Genomic DNA, 16,910 nt, shown 5'->3' with positions numbered 1-16,910 from the left:
ATTACAATTTAGCAGATTAACACTGGAGTGATACATGATCAGATGGTCATGTACAGGTAGAGATATTGGTGTGCAAAAGAGCAGAAAAGTAAATAAATAAAAACAGTATGGGGATGAGGTAGGTAAAATTGGGTGGGCTATTTACCGATAGACTATGTACAGCTGCAGCAATCGGTTAGCTGCTCAGATAGCAGATGTTTGAAATTGGTGAGGGAGATAAAAGTCTCCAACTTCAGGGATTTTTGTTCCAGTCACAGGCAGCAGAGAACTGGAACGAAAGGCGGCCAAATGAGGTGTTGGCTTTAGGGATGATCAGTGAGATACACCTGCTGGAGCGCATGCTACGGGTGAGTGCGTGCTACGGGATGATAGCTAAGGAGATGGAGAAGACACCAGTCTGGATTACATTGTCAAACTAAGGGCAACCATGCATGGCATCAGACAGGATACGCATCCAATCATGATTTGTGCTGGTAAGATAGTGTCATGACTGTCCTGCTCGGCTCAGGTTACCAATGACCACAATCCTGCAGAGAGATTTCATCCCCACCAGAGGAGAAGGGATCTCAAGGGATAGGAAGATGTGGGGGTTTTATGACCCCTCACGCCCATGGTAAATCTTAGGCCACAGACAAATTCCTTTGTCCTGTTACTATGGAGAACCAGCCTCAGAACATTAAACATGAAATAAAGGGACTTTGGAACAATGGTTTCCGTCAGCCACAATGGTGGTCATGACGATAGATGGAATATGAAAATGTATGTCATTTTTGTTTTGTTATTAAAGGTTAATAGATGATGTTATTACGAAAACATTGTAACTTTAAGAGTTTTCCTAGTATATGCTTGATGTTTATACATTGTACGTTGTGTGGAAAATGTCCAAATCAAAGAGAATGTTTTGGTAAAGATTAAATGTGAAGTTAGTTGTCTAAAATTGGATTTGAGTAAAATGTAGACCTTGCCTCTTAACCTGGTACGCCCAGAGAATTGCCCTAAAGGCGGTTACGCCCACTTCTGACCCGAGGGTATAAGACCTGTGAGTTAAGAATGAACATTTCAGACTAAGTGACCCAAGCTGCAGCCGAGGTATAAAAAGTCAACAAACCCAAAATGCAACACAAGGTTGAAGACAAAGAAATATTTGTTCTACCCATGGTGCTGATGAGTAGCTGTGTCTAAGTGGGTGAATTCAAGCCGGACCACCTAGCCTCCACTCCCCATCGAATCGTGGTATCTACACTGTTTTCCATTCCTACATTGTGAGCTCTGAGCTTCAGAGCTGTCTGTCCTCAGAAGAGCCCTTCCAGAGCAAAGGGCGAGGAATCAGACCACTAAGTCAAAAGGACACTGACATTGTGAAGACAACCAGAGAGTTGCGCCGGAGAAGTGTGTCAGTGAGAAGCCCAAACGGTCCACGAGGAGCTTCCCATCTGAGACCTCCCACACGTAATTACATCATTATATTCTGACCCATAAGAGCGGCAGTTCGGGGCAAGGTTAAGGTTAAACTAAACATAGCTGACTAATGCACCCACATGTATATTTCTCTCGTGTACTTTCTCTTTTTCTCTCTCTTATAGATCCCCGTTGTGGGTAACACGCACCATAGTGTGTTGGCCCGTTATACTAAGTTCTAATCAATAGCCTAGACTGTGTTGTGTGTGTGTATATTGTATTATCATTTTAGCTTTCTAGTAAATAAAATTTCCCCATGGGGACAATAAAGTCAGTAAGTAAGAAAGTGGTTTCATTTCAAGTGTACAGTTAGCTAGCTAACGTTAGCTGGCTGGGTGGGTAGCTAGCTAAAGTTAGCTGGCTGGGTGGGTAGCTAGCTAATGTTTGTGTAGGATCTTCTTCTTCTTATCTCAGACACATTTGCTTGACAAGTTATAGCCATTGAACCTGGTTGGTTAGCTACCTGCAGATTCATGCAGGGTAGTAACATCATGAGTTGTGATTATGGTTCATTGTTTAGCTATCTAGCTACATCTCTTCGCAAAAGACTTGTCTTCGTGTGCCAGAGTGCAGAATAACTGATGAATCTTTGAACGCTCAACACCCGTTGAATATGTCCGGTGTCAGTAAACGTCAGCAACAAAGCGTAATTCAATTGTTGCCATCAGCACAGTTACAGTCACCAACGCTCTGGATAACATGAAAACTGCCTAACCAGCTCTGCTAGGATCAGTAAAATGGTCAGAGTGAGGTGTTCTCTCATTATGTGTCTGGAAGTAGCTCGCCAATGTTAGCCAGTTAGCATGGGTGCTTGACTGTCGTTGTGAGGTCAGAGCTTTCGGAACAACCCTACTTATTACCTAGAGCGTCCAGTGTGCACTCTGAACAAGAAACGCTCTGATACGAACGGACAATCCGACAGCACAGTTGCAGTCACCAACACTCTGTTAAACATACTGTAACAGCCTAACCAGCTCTGCTAGGGTGAGTAATGTTCAGTGAGCTGCTCTCTCTCACTTAGACGTCTGGAAGTAGCTGGCAAGTTAGTACAGAACGGTTGGATCAACCATTAAAGCGATGGGTGGGGCGCAGGCTTAAAGGGGGTGTAAAATGCTGAATGGGTGGAGACAAAGAAGGGCACTCCAATAGTAGGACCCAAACATTGAAAGACGACTTTCTCAAAAGTGAGTTTACAAGTTGATCAACTTTCAAAGCAGAATGACTTTCCCATTGTTTCCTCAAATGCAGTCTACGACGTAGCTCTGAGTCTTTTATCCAATGTAAAAAACTGAAATTCAAATGTGGCTACATAAGACCGAATCCAGGTGGTGAGTCACGTCTCGGTCTTTTACCAAATAGGGCTATGTTCTGTATACCACCCCTACCTTGTCACAACACAACTGATTTGCTCTAACGTATTAAGAATGTAAGAAATATCACAAATTAACTTTTGACAAGGCACACCTGTTAATTGAAATGCATTCCAGGTGACTACCTCATGAAGCTGGTTGAGAGAATGCCAAGAGTGTGCAAAGCTGTCACCGAGGCAAAGGGTGGCTACTTTGAAGAATATCAAATAGAAAATATATTTTGATTTGCTTAACCCTTTTAAGGTTACTACATGATTCCATATGTGTTATTTCATAATTTCGATGACTTCACTATTATTCTACAATGTAGAAAATAGTAAAACATAAAGAAAAACCCTTGAATGAGTAGGTGTGTCCAAGCTTTTGACTGGTACTGTATATATATATATATATATATATATATATATATATATATATATATATATATATATATATATATATATATATATATATATATATATATATATAGTGACATATAGTAGTGTTACTAGTTCAACTAGGGGCTTACTGTATGGTCATCAGCTGCACTGTTGCTCTATAGCAAAACACTGAGCTTACTGTATGGTCATCAGCTGCACTGTTGCTCTATAGCAAAACACTGAGCTGTTAACACTATTCTATTACTACACCACCTGGGAGCTGTGTGTGTGTGTGTGTTTAGTTTAAATAAGAGTATAATAGTCTGGAACAACTATCAGGGACAGGAAATGAAAACGTATCACACCAGGTTTACCCCCACAATATGTTTGATTGAGTCCCCTTTCTGTTGCTCTAATGGATCATGGGTTCTGCTCCATTTTCTTTATTTAAGTAGGCAAGTCAGTTAAGCACAAATTCTTATTTACAATGACGGTCTAGGAACAGTGGGTTAACTGCCTTGTTCAGGGCTAGAATGACAGATTTTTTACCTTGTCAGCTCGGGGATTCGATATAGCAACCTTTTGGTTACTGGCCCAACGCTCTAACCACTAGGCTACCTGGCGCCCAAATATGCTCCCTATACTCTTATGGTATGTTCAGCTCTTCACAGGTTCTGTTGTCATTGTTGTCACTGAATTGACTGGAATTTAAATATAATTGACCCAAACCCTGGTTTCATTTGACCTCATATGTTGATGCTGCCACCACCTTGCTTCACCGTAGGGATGGTGCCAGGTTTCCTCCAGATATGAGGTTGGCATTCAGGCCAAAGAGTTCCATCTTGGTTTCATCAGACCAGAGAATCTTGTTTCTGCGGTCTGCGAGTCCTTTGGGTGCCTTTTGGCAAACTCCAAGCAGGCTGTTATATGCCTTTTACTGAGGAGTGGCTTCCGTCTGGCCACTCTACCACAAAGGCCTGATTTGTGGACTGCCGCAGAGATGGTTGTCCTTCTAGAAGGTTCTCCCATTTTCACAGAGGAACTCTGGAGCTCTGTCAGAGTGACCATCATCCCTTTCCCCCTGATATCTCAGTTTGGCCGTGCGAAAAGCTCTAGGAAGAGTCTTGGTGGTTCCAAACTTCTTCCATTGAAGAATGATGGAGGCCACTGTGTTCTTGGGGACCTTCAATGCTGCAGAAATGTTTTGGTACCCTTCCCCAGATCTGTGCTTCGACACCATTCTGTCTCAGAGCTCTACAAACAATTCCTTCAACCTCATGGCTTGTTTTTTTGCTCTGACATGCACTGTCAACTGTGGGACCTTATATAGACAGGTTCGTGCCTTTCCAAATCATGTCCAAATCAATTGAATTTACCACAGGTGGACTCGAATCAAGTTGTAGAAACATCTCAAGGATGATCAATAGAAACAGGATGCACCTGAGCTCAATTTCAAGTCTCATAGCAAAGGGTCTGAATGCTTATGGAAATAAGTTATTTCAGTTTTGCTAACATTTCTAAAAACCTGTTTTCACTTTGAAATTATGGGGTATTGTGTGTAGATTGATGAAGAAAATAAACAATTTAATACATTTTTGAATAAGGCAATAATGCAACAAAATATGAAAAAGGGGAATGGGTCTGAATACTTTCTGAATGCGCTGTATATTAAAACAATTATCTATAGGTTATATGCTGTAGTGGGCCTAAACAATCCCCACAAAATCCTGGAGGGACTGTCTTTTCCACTGTCGTTTTCTGCTCTCTCATGCAAACACTCCAATACATTACTAGGCTCCTGTATTCACAGCTTGTCTGTGGAGGCTTGTATAGCCTATAGTTTATATAAATAACACGTTACTATTCATGGCTAATAATGCATGTTTTTCAGGAAAAATGAATGTATTTATGAGGCTACATTTGTTTTATACGAAATTCAAACACACTCCCATGGATGATCACGATTGATGTTCGCAGTGTGCCGCGGACGCCGTCACTCAACCAGGAGGGGAAAAACACAACTCATGTTGCAACACATAGCCTACATCCAACACAACATGGCCAGGATATTCTGAAACGTAGAATCAGGGACGGACTACTATAGAAATCAGACAGACAAGCCGTGATGAGTGATAGTCACCAACCTGCTGCAGTACGCTGTGCTCCGGTAGCTCCGGCGGCACGAGGTTCCACGATGATGCTGCTCGGGTCGCTGTGAGATCTGACTCTCTGCAGCAGGCAGGACTCCTCCAGCACATTCGAGGTAGCCATGGAGATGGAGACAGACTACAGACTGGAGACAGGCAGGCTAAAACGGTCGGGAAAGAAAATACAATATTGAGAATGTTCTCAGCGTCGGAGAGATACAAGGTCACCACGAGCAGAACATCCAGCGGTAGTCGGTAATGGGTAGTAACGGATAATTAATTCGGTTTGACAACCAACCACATCTTCGTTGAGTAGGCGACCCGAGAGGCAACGGGAAGAAGATAATATATCCATCAGTGACGCGTCTCTCTCTCTCCGTCCCCCTCTCTCTGTCCACCTCTAGCTATCTCCCTCTCTGCGTGAGCATGTGTGCCAACGTAGAGGAGAGGGATGGTGTTCGTAGGATACAGTGACATGTTTGTCTGATATTATGGCAAAATTCATATAAAATGCGACCTTTTTTAAATTTTAGCTGAGCTCATACAAGATTAAGGACATTAAAGGGGCAATCTTCGATTTATTTATATATTTGCCCATTAATTATATATACCCATGGATTCTTGAAGAATGTAATTTATACATGCCTCATGAGTTTAGTTCAACTGTTGTACCCCATCAGAACGCAAAAACAATCAGCTTGTTTTACCCCATGGTTTATAACAATACAATTGTAAACACAGTCAGTGTAGCCTTAAGACATGGTTAAAACTATGTCTATCATTGACAGTCATTCATGGCATCCAAAGCTCTGTCATTGAGTTTGATAAAGGTGGTTATCTCTCCAACCCCTTCCCTAAACTATTACCAAAAGAGCTGCTTTGAACTGCAGATTGCCCCTTTAAGGATAGGGCTGGTTTCCCTGACACAGATTAGGCCTGAAGTTAGTCCTGGGCTAAAAAACTAGATTATCTTTGGGGACAAACAGAATTGTTCACTGACATACAACACTCCATCTCCATCATGACAATATGAGCATCCCAAATGGCACCCTATTCCCAATATAATGCACTATGATTGACCAGAGCCCTGTTCCCTAGATAGTGCACTACTGTTGACCAGAGCCCTGTTCCCTAGATAGTGTACTACTGTTGACCAGAGCCCTGTTCCCTATAGAGAACACTACTATTGACCAGAGCCCTGTTCCCTATAGAGAACACTACTATTGACCAGAGCCCTGTTCCCTAGATAGTGCACTACTGTTGACCAGAGCCCTATTCCCTATATAGAACACTACTGTTGACCAGAGCCCTATTCCCTATATAGTACACTACTGTTGACCAGAGCCCTATTCCCTATATAGAACACTACTGTTGACCAGAGCCCTATTCCCTAAATAGAACACTACTGTTGACCAGAGCCCTATTCCCTACATAGTGCACTACTGTTGACCAGAGCCCTATTCCCTATATAGTACACTACTGTTGACCAGAACCCTATTCCCTATATAGAACACTACTGTTGACCAGAGCCCTATTCCCTAAATAGAACACTACTGTTGACCAGAGCCCTATTCCCTACATAGTGCACTACTGTTGACCAGGGCCCTATTCCCTACATAGTGCACTACTGTTGACCAGAGCCCTATTCCCTATTTAGAGAACTACTGTTGACCAGAGCCCTATTCCCTATAGAGAACACTACTGTTGACCAGAGCCCTATTCCCTATACAGAACACCACTGTTGACCAGAGCCCTATTCCCTATATAGAACACTACTGTTGACCAGAGCCCTATTCCCTATAGAAAACACTACTGTTGACCAGAGCCCTATTCCCTATACAGAACACCACTGTTGACCAGAGCCCTATTCCCTATATAGAACACTACTGTTGACCAGAGCCCTGTTCCCTATATAGAACACTACTGTTGACCAGAGCCCTATTCCCTATATAGAACACTACTGTTGACCAGAGCCCTATTCCCTATATAGAACACTACTGTTGACCAGGGTAATATTCCCTATATAGAACACTACTGTTGACCAGAGCCCTATTCCCTATATAGAACACCACTGTTGACCAGAGCCCTATATAGTACACTACTGTTGACCAGAGCCCTATTCCCTATATAGAACACCACTGTTGACCAGAGCCCTATTCCCTACATAGTGCACTACTGTTGACCAGAGCCCTATTCCCTATATAGAGCACTACTGTTGACCAGAGCCCTGTTCCCTATATAGAACACTACTGTTGACCAGAGCCCTATTCCGTACATAGAGCACTACTGTTGGTCAGAGCCCTATTCCCTACATAGTGCACTACTGTTGACCAGATCCCTATTCCCTATATAGAACACTACTGTTGACCCGGGCCCTATTCCCTACATAGAACACTACTGTTGACCAGAGCCCTATTCCCTATATAGAACACTACTGTTGACCCAGGCCCTATTCCCTACATAGAACACCACTGTTGACCCGGGCCCTATTCCCTACATAGAACACTACTGTTGACCAGAGCCCTATTCCCTATATAGAACACTACTGTTGACCCAGGCCCTATTCCCTACATAGAACACCACTGTTGACCAGAGCCCTGTGAGTTTAGGATGCCATTTGGGATGCTCACATTATCAGATTATGGTGTAGTCTACATCACGTCAATAAAAGGCCACTCTAAAATGTGCAGTTTCGTCACACAACACAATGCTAAAGATGTCTCAAGTTTTGAAGGAGCGTGCATTTGGTATGTTGACTGCAAATCAAATCACATGTTATTTGTCACATACACATGGTTAGCAGATGTTAATGCGAGTGTAGCGAAATACTTGTGCTTCTAGTATAACCTGCAGTAATAACCTACGAGTAATCTAACAATTACAAAACTACTACCTTATGCACACAAGTGTAAAGGGATAAAGAATATGTACATAAAGATATTTGAATGAGTGATGGTACAGAACGGCATAGGCAAGATGCAGTAGATGGTAGCGAGTACAGTATATACATATGAGATGAGTAATGTAGGGTATGTAAACATATTAATTGGCATTGTTTAAAGTGGCTAGTGATACATGTATTACATAAAGATGGCAAGATGCAGTAGGTGGTATAGAGTACAGTATATACATATGAGATGAGTAATGTAGGGTATGTAAACATTATATTAATTGGCATTGTTTAAAGTGGCTAGTGATACATGTATTACATAAGATGGCAAGATGCAGTAGATGATAGAGTACAGTATATACACATACATATGAGATGAGTAATGTAGGGTATGTAAACATTATATTAAGTGGCATTGTTTAAAGTGTCTCGTGATAAAAATTGCTCTTTGGCCAGGCACACCAGTGGTGGGTTTTACACCCCAAGTGCTAATCAAAATCTATAAAAAAAAATGGTTAATTGACCACAAAATCAACATTTTGCAATGATCCACGCAGTCTCCAGACTTGAACCTGCGGTTTGGATTGAAGAGAGCAGTCAATAAGCACAGAGGAAGATCCCTCCCAATGTGTTCTCCAATCAGAATGGTCTCTTCCTCCATACAGAATCTGATTGGAGAACACATGTTCTACAGTCTCATAAAACATGCTAGAGGAAAGCTCAGTGTCATTATCCCCACAAGGGGAGGGTGCTAGAGTATTGAAAACAATGGTGCCAATAATTTCAACCCCTATCTTTTTGAGATTTTTTATTACTTGTTAAACAAAATCTCTAGGATAAAATAACAATTTACATTTTTTGCATACAATATAGCTATATATTTCAATGATTTATTTTATACAGTCTTTGTTGCTCATCTTTATCAAGGATGTCAATAATTACTGGACCTGACTGTACATTTCTGAAAAGATAGACATTATTGAAATATGAACAATTAATAAGGGAAGCTTATGGAACCACAATGGACACAACAAATAGAAACAACAATTATCAAATAATTTAAAAAGGTAAAATAATTAAATATAAAATAGTTAATATATATGGAAATCTTTATCTTGATCAGAAAATCTATTCAGTCAGAATCAAGTCATTATAATCATCACCACATGGTTCAGTAGATTGTAGATGCAGAAGGGGATGGAGGCTGAAGTTGAAGCCTGGGGATGTAGGCAGGGGATGGAGGCTGGGGATGTAGGCTGAAGTTGGAGGCTGGGGATGGAGGCTGGGGATGGAGGCTGAAGTTGAAGGCTGGGGATGGAGGCTGAAGTTGAAGGCTGGGGATGGAGGCTGAAGTTGAAGGCTGGGGATGTAGGCTGAAATTGAAGCCTGGGGATGGAGGCTGGAGATGTAGGCTGAAGTTGAAGCCTGGGGATGGAGGCTGGAGATGTAGGCTGGGGATGGAGGCTGAAGTTGAAGCCTGGGGATGGAGGCTGGGGATGTAGGCAGGGTATGAAGGCTGGGGATGGAGGCTGAAGTTGATCGCTGGGGATGGAGGCTGAAGTTGAAGGTTGGGGATGGAGGCTAGGGATGAAGGCTGGGGATGTAGGCTGAAGTTGAAGCCTGGGGATGGAGGCTGGAGATGTAGGCTGGGGATGGAGGCTGAAGTTGAAGCCTGGGGATGGAGGCTGGGGATGTAGGCAGGGTATGAAGGCTGGGGATGGAGGCTGAAGTTGATCGCTGGGGATGGAGGCTGAAGTTGAAGGTTGGGGATGGAGGCTAGGGATGAAGACTGGGGATGTAGGCTGAAGTTGAAGCCTGGGGATGGAGGCTGGGGATGGAGGCTGAAGTTGAAGCCTGGGGATGGAGGCTGAAGTTGAAGCCTGGGGATGTAGGCAGGGTATGAAGGCTGGGGATGGAGACTGAAGTTGAAGGCTGGGGATGGAGGCTGAAGTTGAAGCCTGGGGATGGAGGCTGAAGTTGAAGCCTGGGGATGGAGGCTGGGGATGTAGGCAGGGTATGAAGGCTGGGGATGGAGGCTGAAGTTGAAGCCTGGGGATGGAGGCTGAAGTTGAAGCCTGGGGATGGAGGCTGGGGATGGAGGCTGAAGTTGAAGGCTGGGGATGGAGGCTGAAGTTGAAGGTTGGGGATGGAGGCTGGAGATGTAGGCAGGGGATGAAGGCTGGGGATGAGGTTGAACCGTTCATCAACACCCAGCAGGTGATCACTAATACACCGTGGCCACCAGCCGTTTGTCAGCAGGGTGTCCCTATTTAGTCTTTTTTTCACTAATTGGTCTTTTGACCAAATATATGTGAAGAGATCTGATGTGATTGGTCAAAAAACCAATTGGCGGAAAAGAGATCATATTTGGGCTGCCTGTGTAAACGCAGCCAGTCTCCTGACTCTACATGGCTTCATCAGCCATTTAAAAGGTTGTCATGGTTATAGCTTGCTCTCGTTTGTCACGGCGCTGGTCGTCAAGGCCTTGACCCTGAGTACCCCCTCCTGGGCACAGCTGGCAGCCAGCACCCCGTCTCTCCTCCATAGACGTCCCTGAACCAGCCCTCTGCTGCCCCCTGGTGGACACATACGTACGTTAGCATGTGGGAAGACTAACACAGAGAACCAGTTGGAATGCTGCTGCCCGTAACTTTGCGTGTCCGCGTGCATGTCTCTGTGTGTCCATACCTGTCTCTCTATGTGTGTGTGTGTGTGTGAGTGGGTGGGAAGTGTGTGTGGGTGAGTGGGGGTGTGTGTGTGTGTGTGTGTGTGTGTGTGTGTAGTGTGTGTGTGTGTATAGTGTGTGTGTATATATGTGTGTCCATACCAGTCCAAGAGCTCTCAGTCTCGTAGAGCATCCATTCGTCTGCCCTGAAGGTGTTGTGGAACCACATGGCGTGATCCAGAGAGGCTAAGAAAGTGGCGCGCTGCCCGGGATGGGGCAGGAGAGCAGTGTCCAGGAACGAATAGTCTGACACATAGGCTGCCACACAGCAGTGGAGCTTCATATCACCTTTACCTGGGGCAACACACACAGCTTACTGCATCTCCCTCTGGCAGAGTGGTTAGAGCAGGTCGGGTCAGAGCAGGTCGGGTCAGATCAGGGAGGGTCAGAGCAGGGAGGGTCAGAGCAGGGCCGGTCAGAGCAGGGCCGGTCAGAGCAGGGCCGGTCAGAGCAGGACTGCCCAACTCTCTTCCTGCTGAGCTACCCTCCTGTAGATTCACGCCAACCCTAATTTGGAGTGAATAATTAGCTGCTTACCAATACCTGAACCAGGTATGGTAGGTTAGGGTTGGACTGAAACCCACAGGACTGTAGATCTCCAGGAAGAGGGAAGGGCAGCCCTGGGTCAGAGTCATACACAGGCTCTTTATCTCACCGATGTGGCCTCTAGCGCGCACCCAGTACAGCTTCTTGGGTTCCATGGCAACGCAGCGGTAGAAGTCTGGAGGATTGACAGGTTTAATCTCTATGGGAACCTCGTCAGCTAGCAGCTTGTTCAGGCCCTGTTTGGCTTTCTCAGCCAAGTCTGGCTTACTGGAACACACACACAGAATGTCGATAGGATCAGTTCAGAGTGAACCCTTAGCATTGCCATGTCCTACCAACTGAGTTACATAGAACCAGGACCATTAGAAATATATATTTCAGAGGTTTAAAAAGGAACATAAAGGAACGATAGAAAACAGCTTTGATTGTTTGAACAGTTCAGAACTTTATTTTCGTTCCACAGTTCTGACCAGCAAAATAAAAAGAATAGTGGTTCTGGTCAGAACGAAAGGAAAATCATTTTGTTTCCAACCCCTGGTTATAACACTGTTACCTGAGGTAGAGCTGTATGAGTTCCTCCCCCGTCAGCAGGTCTTCAGGAGGGGGGACAGAGGGCATGGTGAACTGGTGCTGCAGAGGAGAGGGCTGGTTACTGTGGAAGGAGGCCTGGCAGATGAGGATGGGCTGACCGTATTGGATGGCCTTCACTGACCGCACGCTGAAACTACGACCGTCCCTGGTCCTCTCCACCTGGTACAGCACTGGTACCTTGGGGTCTCCTGGCACACAGGTAGGGCTATATGTTAGGAAGGTTTTGGTCAGAGGTTATAGGTTAGGCTGTACACCTCCTCCAGGCCTGCCGAGCCGAAGAAACGCCATGCCGAAAAGCAGACGCATGACATTGAACTCCACTGAGTTCGCCCCATTACCTTTGCACTAGATACAGTGTATTTACACCCGTTAGGAATTTTATGAATTATGACGAAACAATATCTACATTTAAATAGAACTATAACGAATTAAACTCTACCCTGTTTTATTATATCTGATTAATACAGTTAGTTCATAAGGAAGAGATTATGTAGCCTGCACAAGGAGTAATTAAACATAATAATCACCAACTAGGTTGGGGAGGAATGGGTTGTAAGTAAGCAAAAAGGATCATTAACCTATGTTGAACTGACTCAACCATAACTCTGGGGCGTTTAGATAAGACAGCGAGAGCCTCTCCAGGTTTTCCGTATCTGGAACTGTCTGCTAAATAGTGATAGATAATGGTGAGACTTCAGAAGTTAATCTTGATATAGTGTGTGTGTCATGAGTGTGCGCTAGAGGGTTGGAATAAACTTTTGAACCTGCTTTGTCTTGGCCGAGAGGAGGAGATTCATTCTAGAACCAATGAAGTCATTTTATACAGTATATAAACTGTTGTACGTGGTTCTATGGCAGCGCTCATTTTAATAAGTCTTTAGAAACAGAGAGAGTGATTTCAAATTGAATTGGTTAATTAACACATATAGGAATTATGAAATTCCCGTGACAACCCCATTGTGGGGTATTGAGTCGTCATTGTGGGGTATTGAGTCGTCATTGTGGGGTATTGAGTCGTCATTGTGGGGTATTGAGTCGTCATTGTGGGGTATTGTGGTGTCATTGTGGGGTATTGTGGTGTCATTGTGGGGTATTGTGGTGTCATTGTGGGGTATTGTGGTGTCATTATGGGGTATTGTGGTGTCATTATGGGGTATTGTGGTGTCATTATGGGGTATTGTGGTGTCATTATGGGGTATTGAGGTGTCATTATGGGGTATTGAGGTGTCATTATGGGGTATTGAGGTGTCATTATGGGGTATTGAGGAGTCATTATGGGGTATTGAGTCGAGTCATTATGGGGTATTTTTTTATTTTACCTTTATTTAACCAGGTAAGTCAGTTAAGAACAAATTCTTATTTTCAATGACGGCCTAGGAACAGTGGGTTAACTGCCTGTTCAGGGGCAGAACGACAGATTTGCACCTTGTCAGCTCGGGGGTTTGAACATGCAACCTTCCGGTTACTAGTCCAATGCTCTAACCACTAGGCTACCCTATTGAGTCATTATGGGGTATTGAGTCGTCAGTATGGGGGTATTGAGTCGTCAGTATGGGGGTATTGAGTCGTCAGTATGGGGGTATTGAGTCGTCAGTATGGGGGTATTGAGTCGTCAGTATGGGGGTATTGAGTCAGTATGGGGGTATTGAGTCAGTATGGGGGTATTGAGTCAGTATGGGGGTATTGAGTCGTCAGTATGGGGGTATTGAGTCAGTATGGGGGTATTGAGTCAGTATGGGGGTATTGAGTCAGTATGGGGGTATTGAGTCAGTATGGGGGTAGTGAGTCAGTATGGGGTAGTGAGTCAGTATGGGGTAGTGAGTCAGTATGGGGTAGTGAGTCAGTATGGGGTAGTGTGTCAGTATGGGGTAGTGAGTCAGTATGGGGTAGTGAGTCAGTATGGGGTAGTGAGTCAGTATGGGGTAGTGAGTCAGTATGGGGTAGTGAGTCAGTATGGGGTAGTGTGTCAGTATGGGGTAGTGTGTCAGTATGGGGTAGTGAGTCAGTATGGGGTAGTGAGTCAGTATGGGGGTAGTGAGTCAGTATGGGGGTAGTGAGTCAGTATGGGGGTAGTGAGTCAGTATGGGGGTAGTGAGTCAGTATGGGGGTAGTGAGTCAGTATGGGGGTAGTGAGTCAGTATGGGGTAGTGAGTCAGTATGGGGTAGTGAGTCAGTATGGGGTAGTGAGTCAGTATGGGGTAGTGAGTCAGTATGGGGGTAGTGAGTCAGTATGGGGGTAGTGAGTCAGTATGGGGGTAGTGAGTCAGTATGGGGTAGTGAGTCAGTATGGGGTAGTGTGTCAGTATGGGGTAGTGTGTCAGTATGGGGTATTGTGTCAGTATGGGGTATTGTGTCAGTATGGGGTATTGTGTCAGTATGGGGTAGTGAGTCAGTATGGGGTAGTGAGTCAGTATGGGGTAGTGAGTCAGTATGGGGTAGTGAGTCAGTATGGGGTAGTGAGTCAGTATGGGGTAGTGAGTCAGTATGGGGTATTGTGTCAGTATGGGGTAGTGTGTATTTATGGGGTATTGAGTCATTAAGGGTTAGTAGTCAGTATAGAGTAGTCAGTATAGAGTAGTTGGAGCAGGGCAAATTCAATCAGGCAAATTCAATCTGGACCTTGACTGTATAATCTGTGGGATGTTGTGGAAAGGGTGACTGTATAATCTGTGGCATGTTGTGGTAATGTTGAGTGTATAATCTGTGGTAATGTTGAGTGTATAATCTGTGGTAATGTTGAGTGTATAATCTGTGGTAATGTTGACTGTATAATCTGTGGCATGTTGTGGTAATGTTTACATCGGCAGATGTCACAAAGTGCTATACAGAACCCAGTCTAAAACCCCAAACAGAAAGCAATGCAGAAGCATGTGTTATATGTATAACCTGTGGGGTGTTGTGGTAATGCTATGGTGGAGTTGTGGTATTGTTGTGGTATTGTTGTAATATTATGGTAATGCTATGGTAGAGTTGGGGTATTGTTGTAATATTAATGGTAATGCTATGGTAGAGTTGTGGTATTGTCGTAATGCTATGGTAGTGTTGTGGTATTGTTGTAATATTATGGTAATGCTATGGTAGTGGTGTGGTATTGTTGTAATATTATGGTAGTTTTGGTATTGTTGTAATATGATGGTAATGCTATGGTGGCGTTGTTGTAATATTATGGTAATGCTATGGTAGTGTTGCGGTATTGTTGTAATATTATGGTAATGCTATGGTGGTATTGTTGTAATATTATGGTAATGCTATGGTAGTGTTGTGGTATTGTTGTAATATTATGGTAATGCTATGGTAGTGTTGTGGTAGTGTTGTAATATTATGGTAATGCTATGGTAGTGTCGTGGTATTGTTGTGGTATTGTTGTAATATTATGGTAATGCTATGGTAGAGTTGCGGTATTGTTGTAATATTAATGGTAATGCTATGGTAGAGTTGTGGTATTGTCGTAATGCTATGGTAGTGTTGTGGTATTGTTGTAATATTATGGTAATGCTATGGTAGTGGTGTGGTATTGTTGTAATATTATGGTAGTTTTGGTATTGTTGTAATATGATGGTAATGCTATGGTGGCATTGTTGTAATATTATGGTAATGCTATGGTAGTGTTGCGGTATTGTTGTAATATTATGGTAATGCTATGGTAGTGTTGCGGTACTGTTGTAATATTATGGTAATGCTATGGTGGTATTGTTGTAATATTATGGTAATGCTATGGTAGTGTTGTGGTAGTGTTGTAATATTATGGTAATGCTATGGTGGTATTGTTGTAATATTATGGTAATGCTATGGTGGTATTGTTGTAATATTATGGTAATGCTATGGTGGTATTGTTGTAATATTATGGTAATGCTATGGTAGTGTTGTGGTAGTGTTGTAATATTATGGTAATGCTATGGTGGTATTGTTGTAATATTATGGTAATGCTATGGTGGTATTGTTGTAATATTATGGTAATGCTATGGTGGTATTGTTGTAATATTATGGTAATGCTATGGTAGTGTTGTGCTAATGTTGACAATGTCAGTTCCTCACCTGCCCGTACAAAGTAGCAGTGGAGAGAGTGAGCCAAGACGTTTTCCCCAACGGAATCTGCTGCAGCCACCAGGGCCTGGCCAATAATCTGACCCCCAAACAGACGACGGGTACGGGGCACCCAGTGGTGAGTCCCTCTGTAACGCGGCGCACGCACACACGCGCAGAGAGAGAGAGAGAGACAGAGAGAGACAACCGTAATTTCCCAGATGATTGCATCACAATTAAAACGTGACATTGCCATAGTACAACTAAACAACAAGAGGTGAATGTCGAGCAGCAGTTAGCTAGCTGTACTGATCTGTTAATAGCAGGCCAAAGGTGAGTGTTGGGCAGGCTAACAGTATGCTACCAGTATGCTACCAGTATGCTACCAGTATGCTACCAGTATGCTAACAGTATGCTAACAGTATGCTAACAGTATGCTACCAGTATGCTAACAGTATGCTACCAGTACAGATCCATCACCAGCTAACAGTATGCTAATAGTATGCTAACAGTATGCTGCCTGTACAGATCCATCTCCAGCTAACAGTATGCTAATAGTATGCTAACAGTATGCTGCCTGTACAGATCTCTCTCCAGCTAACAGTATGCTAAATGTATGCTACCTGTACAGATCTATCTCCAGCTTCTCTAGGTTCAAAACGCTGGTAACCAGAACACTTCGAAGGTCTTGCGACACCGCAGCAGCGGAGTCCGAACTGTCTTCCGACATTTCACCACTCACTTTCTCTGCCATGTTTCTCTGCTGTTTTCTACTTGTTGAATTCTTACTCTACTCTCTAA

At 43.7% G+C, this 16,910-nt stretch overlaps 1 protein-coding gene and 1 pseudogene across 1 annotated transcript; both read right to left on the bottom strand.

The window, feature by feature from the left end:
- LOC135528177 (phosphatase and actin regulator 3-like) overlaps window positions 1-5,526 on the bottom strand; it is a 100,403-nt pseudogene extending 94,877 nt beyond the window's left edge.
- A 3,491-nt stretch (window positions 5,527-9,017) lies between these two features.
- Window positions 9,018-16,910, bottom strand: acot8 (acyl-CoA thioesterase 8). The gene is made up of 6 exons (XM_064967072.1): window positions 16,733-16,910; window positions 16,122-16,258; window positions 12,049-12,274; window positions 11,605-11,762; window positions 11,052-11,243; window positions 9,018-10,800 (listed from the first exon to the last, which is right to left on the bottom strand). Exons 1-6 carry the CDS (start codon window positions 16,861-16,863, stop codon window positions 10,667-10,669), a joined length of 978 nt encoding a protein of 325 aa, XP_064823144.1. The 5' UTR covers window positions 16,864-16,910; the 3' UTR covers window positions 9,018-10,666.

Source organism: Oncorhynchus masou, chromosome 5, assembly GCF_036934945.1.
Source record: "Oncorhynchus masou masou isolate Uvic2021 chromosome 5, UVic_Omas_1.1, whole genome shotgun sequence".
NCBI classification, from domain to species: domain Eukaryota; kingdom Metazoa; phylum Chordata; class Actinopteri; order Salmoniformes; family Salmonidae; genus Oncorhynchus; species Oncorhynchus masou.
Note: the sequence above shows the minus strand (reverse complement) of the source record. Positions and strands in the feature narration are given on the sequence as shown.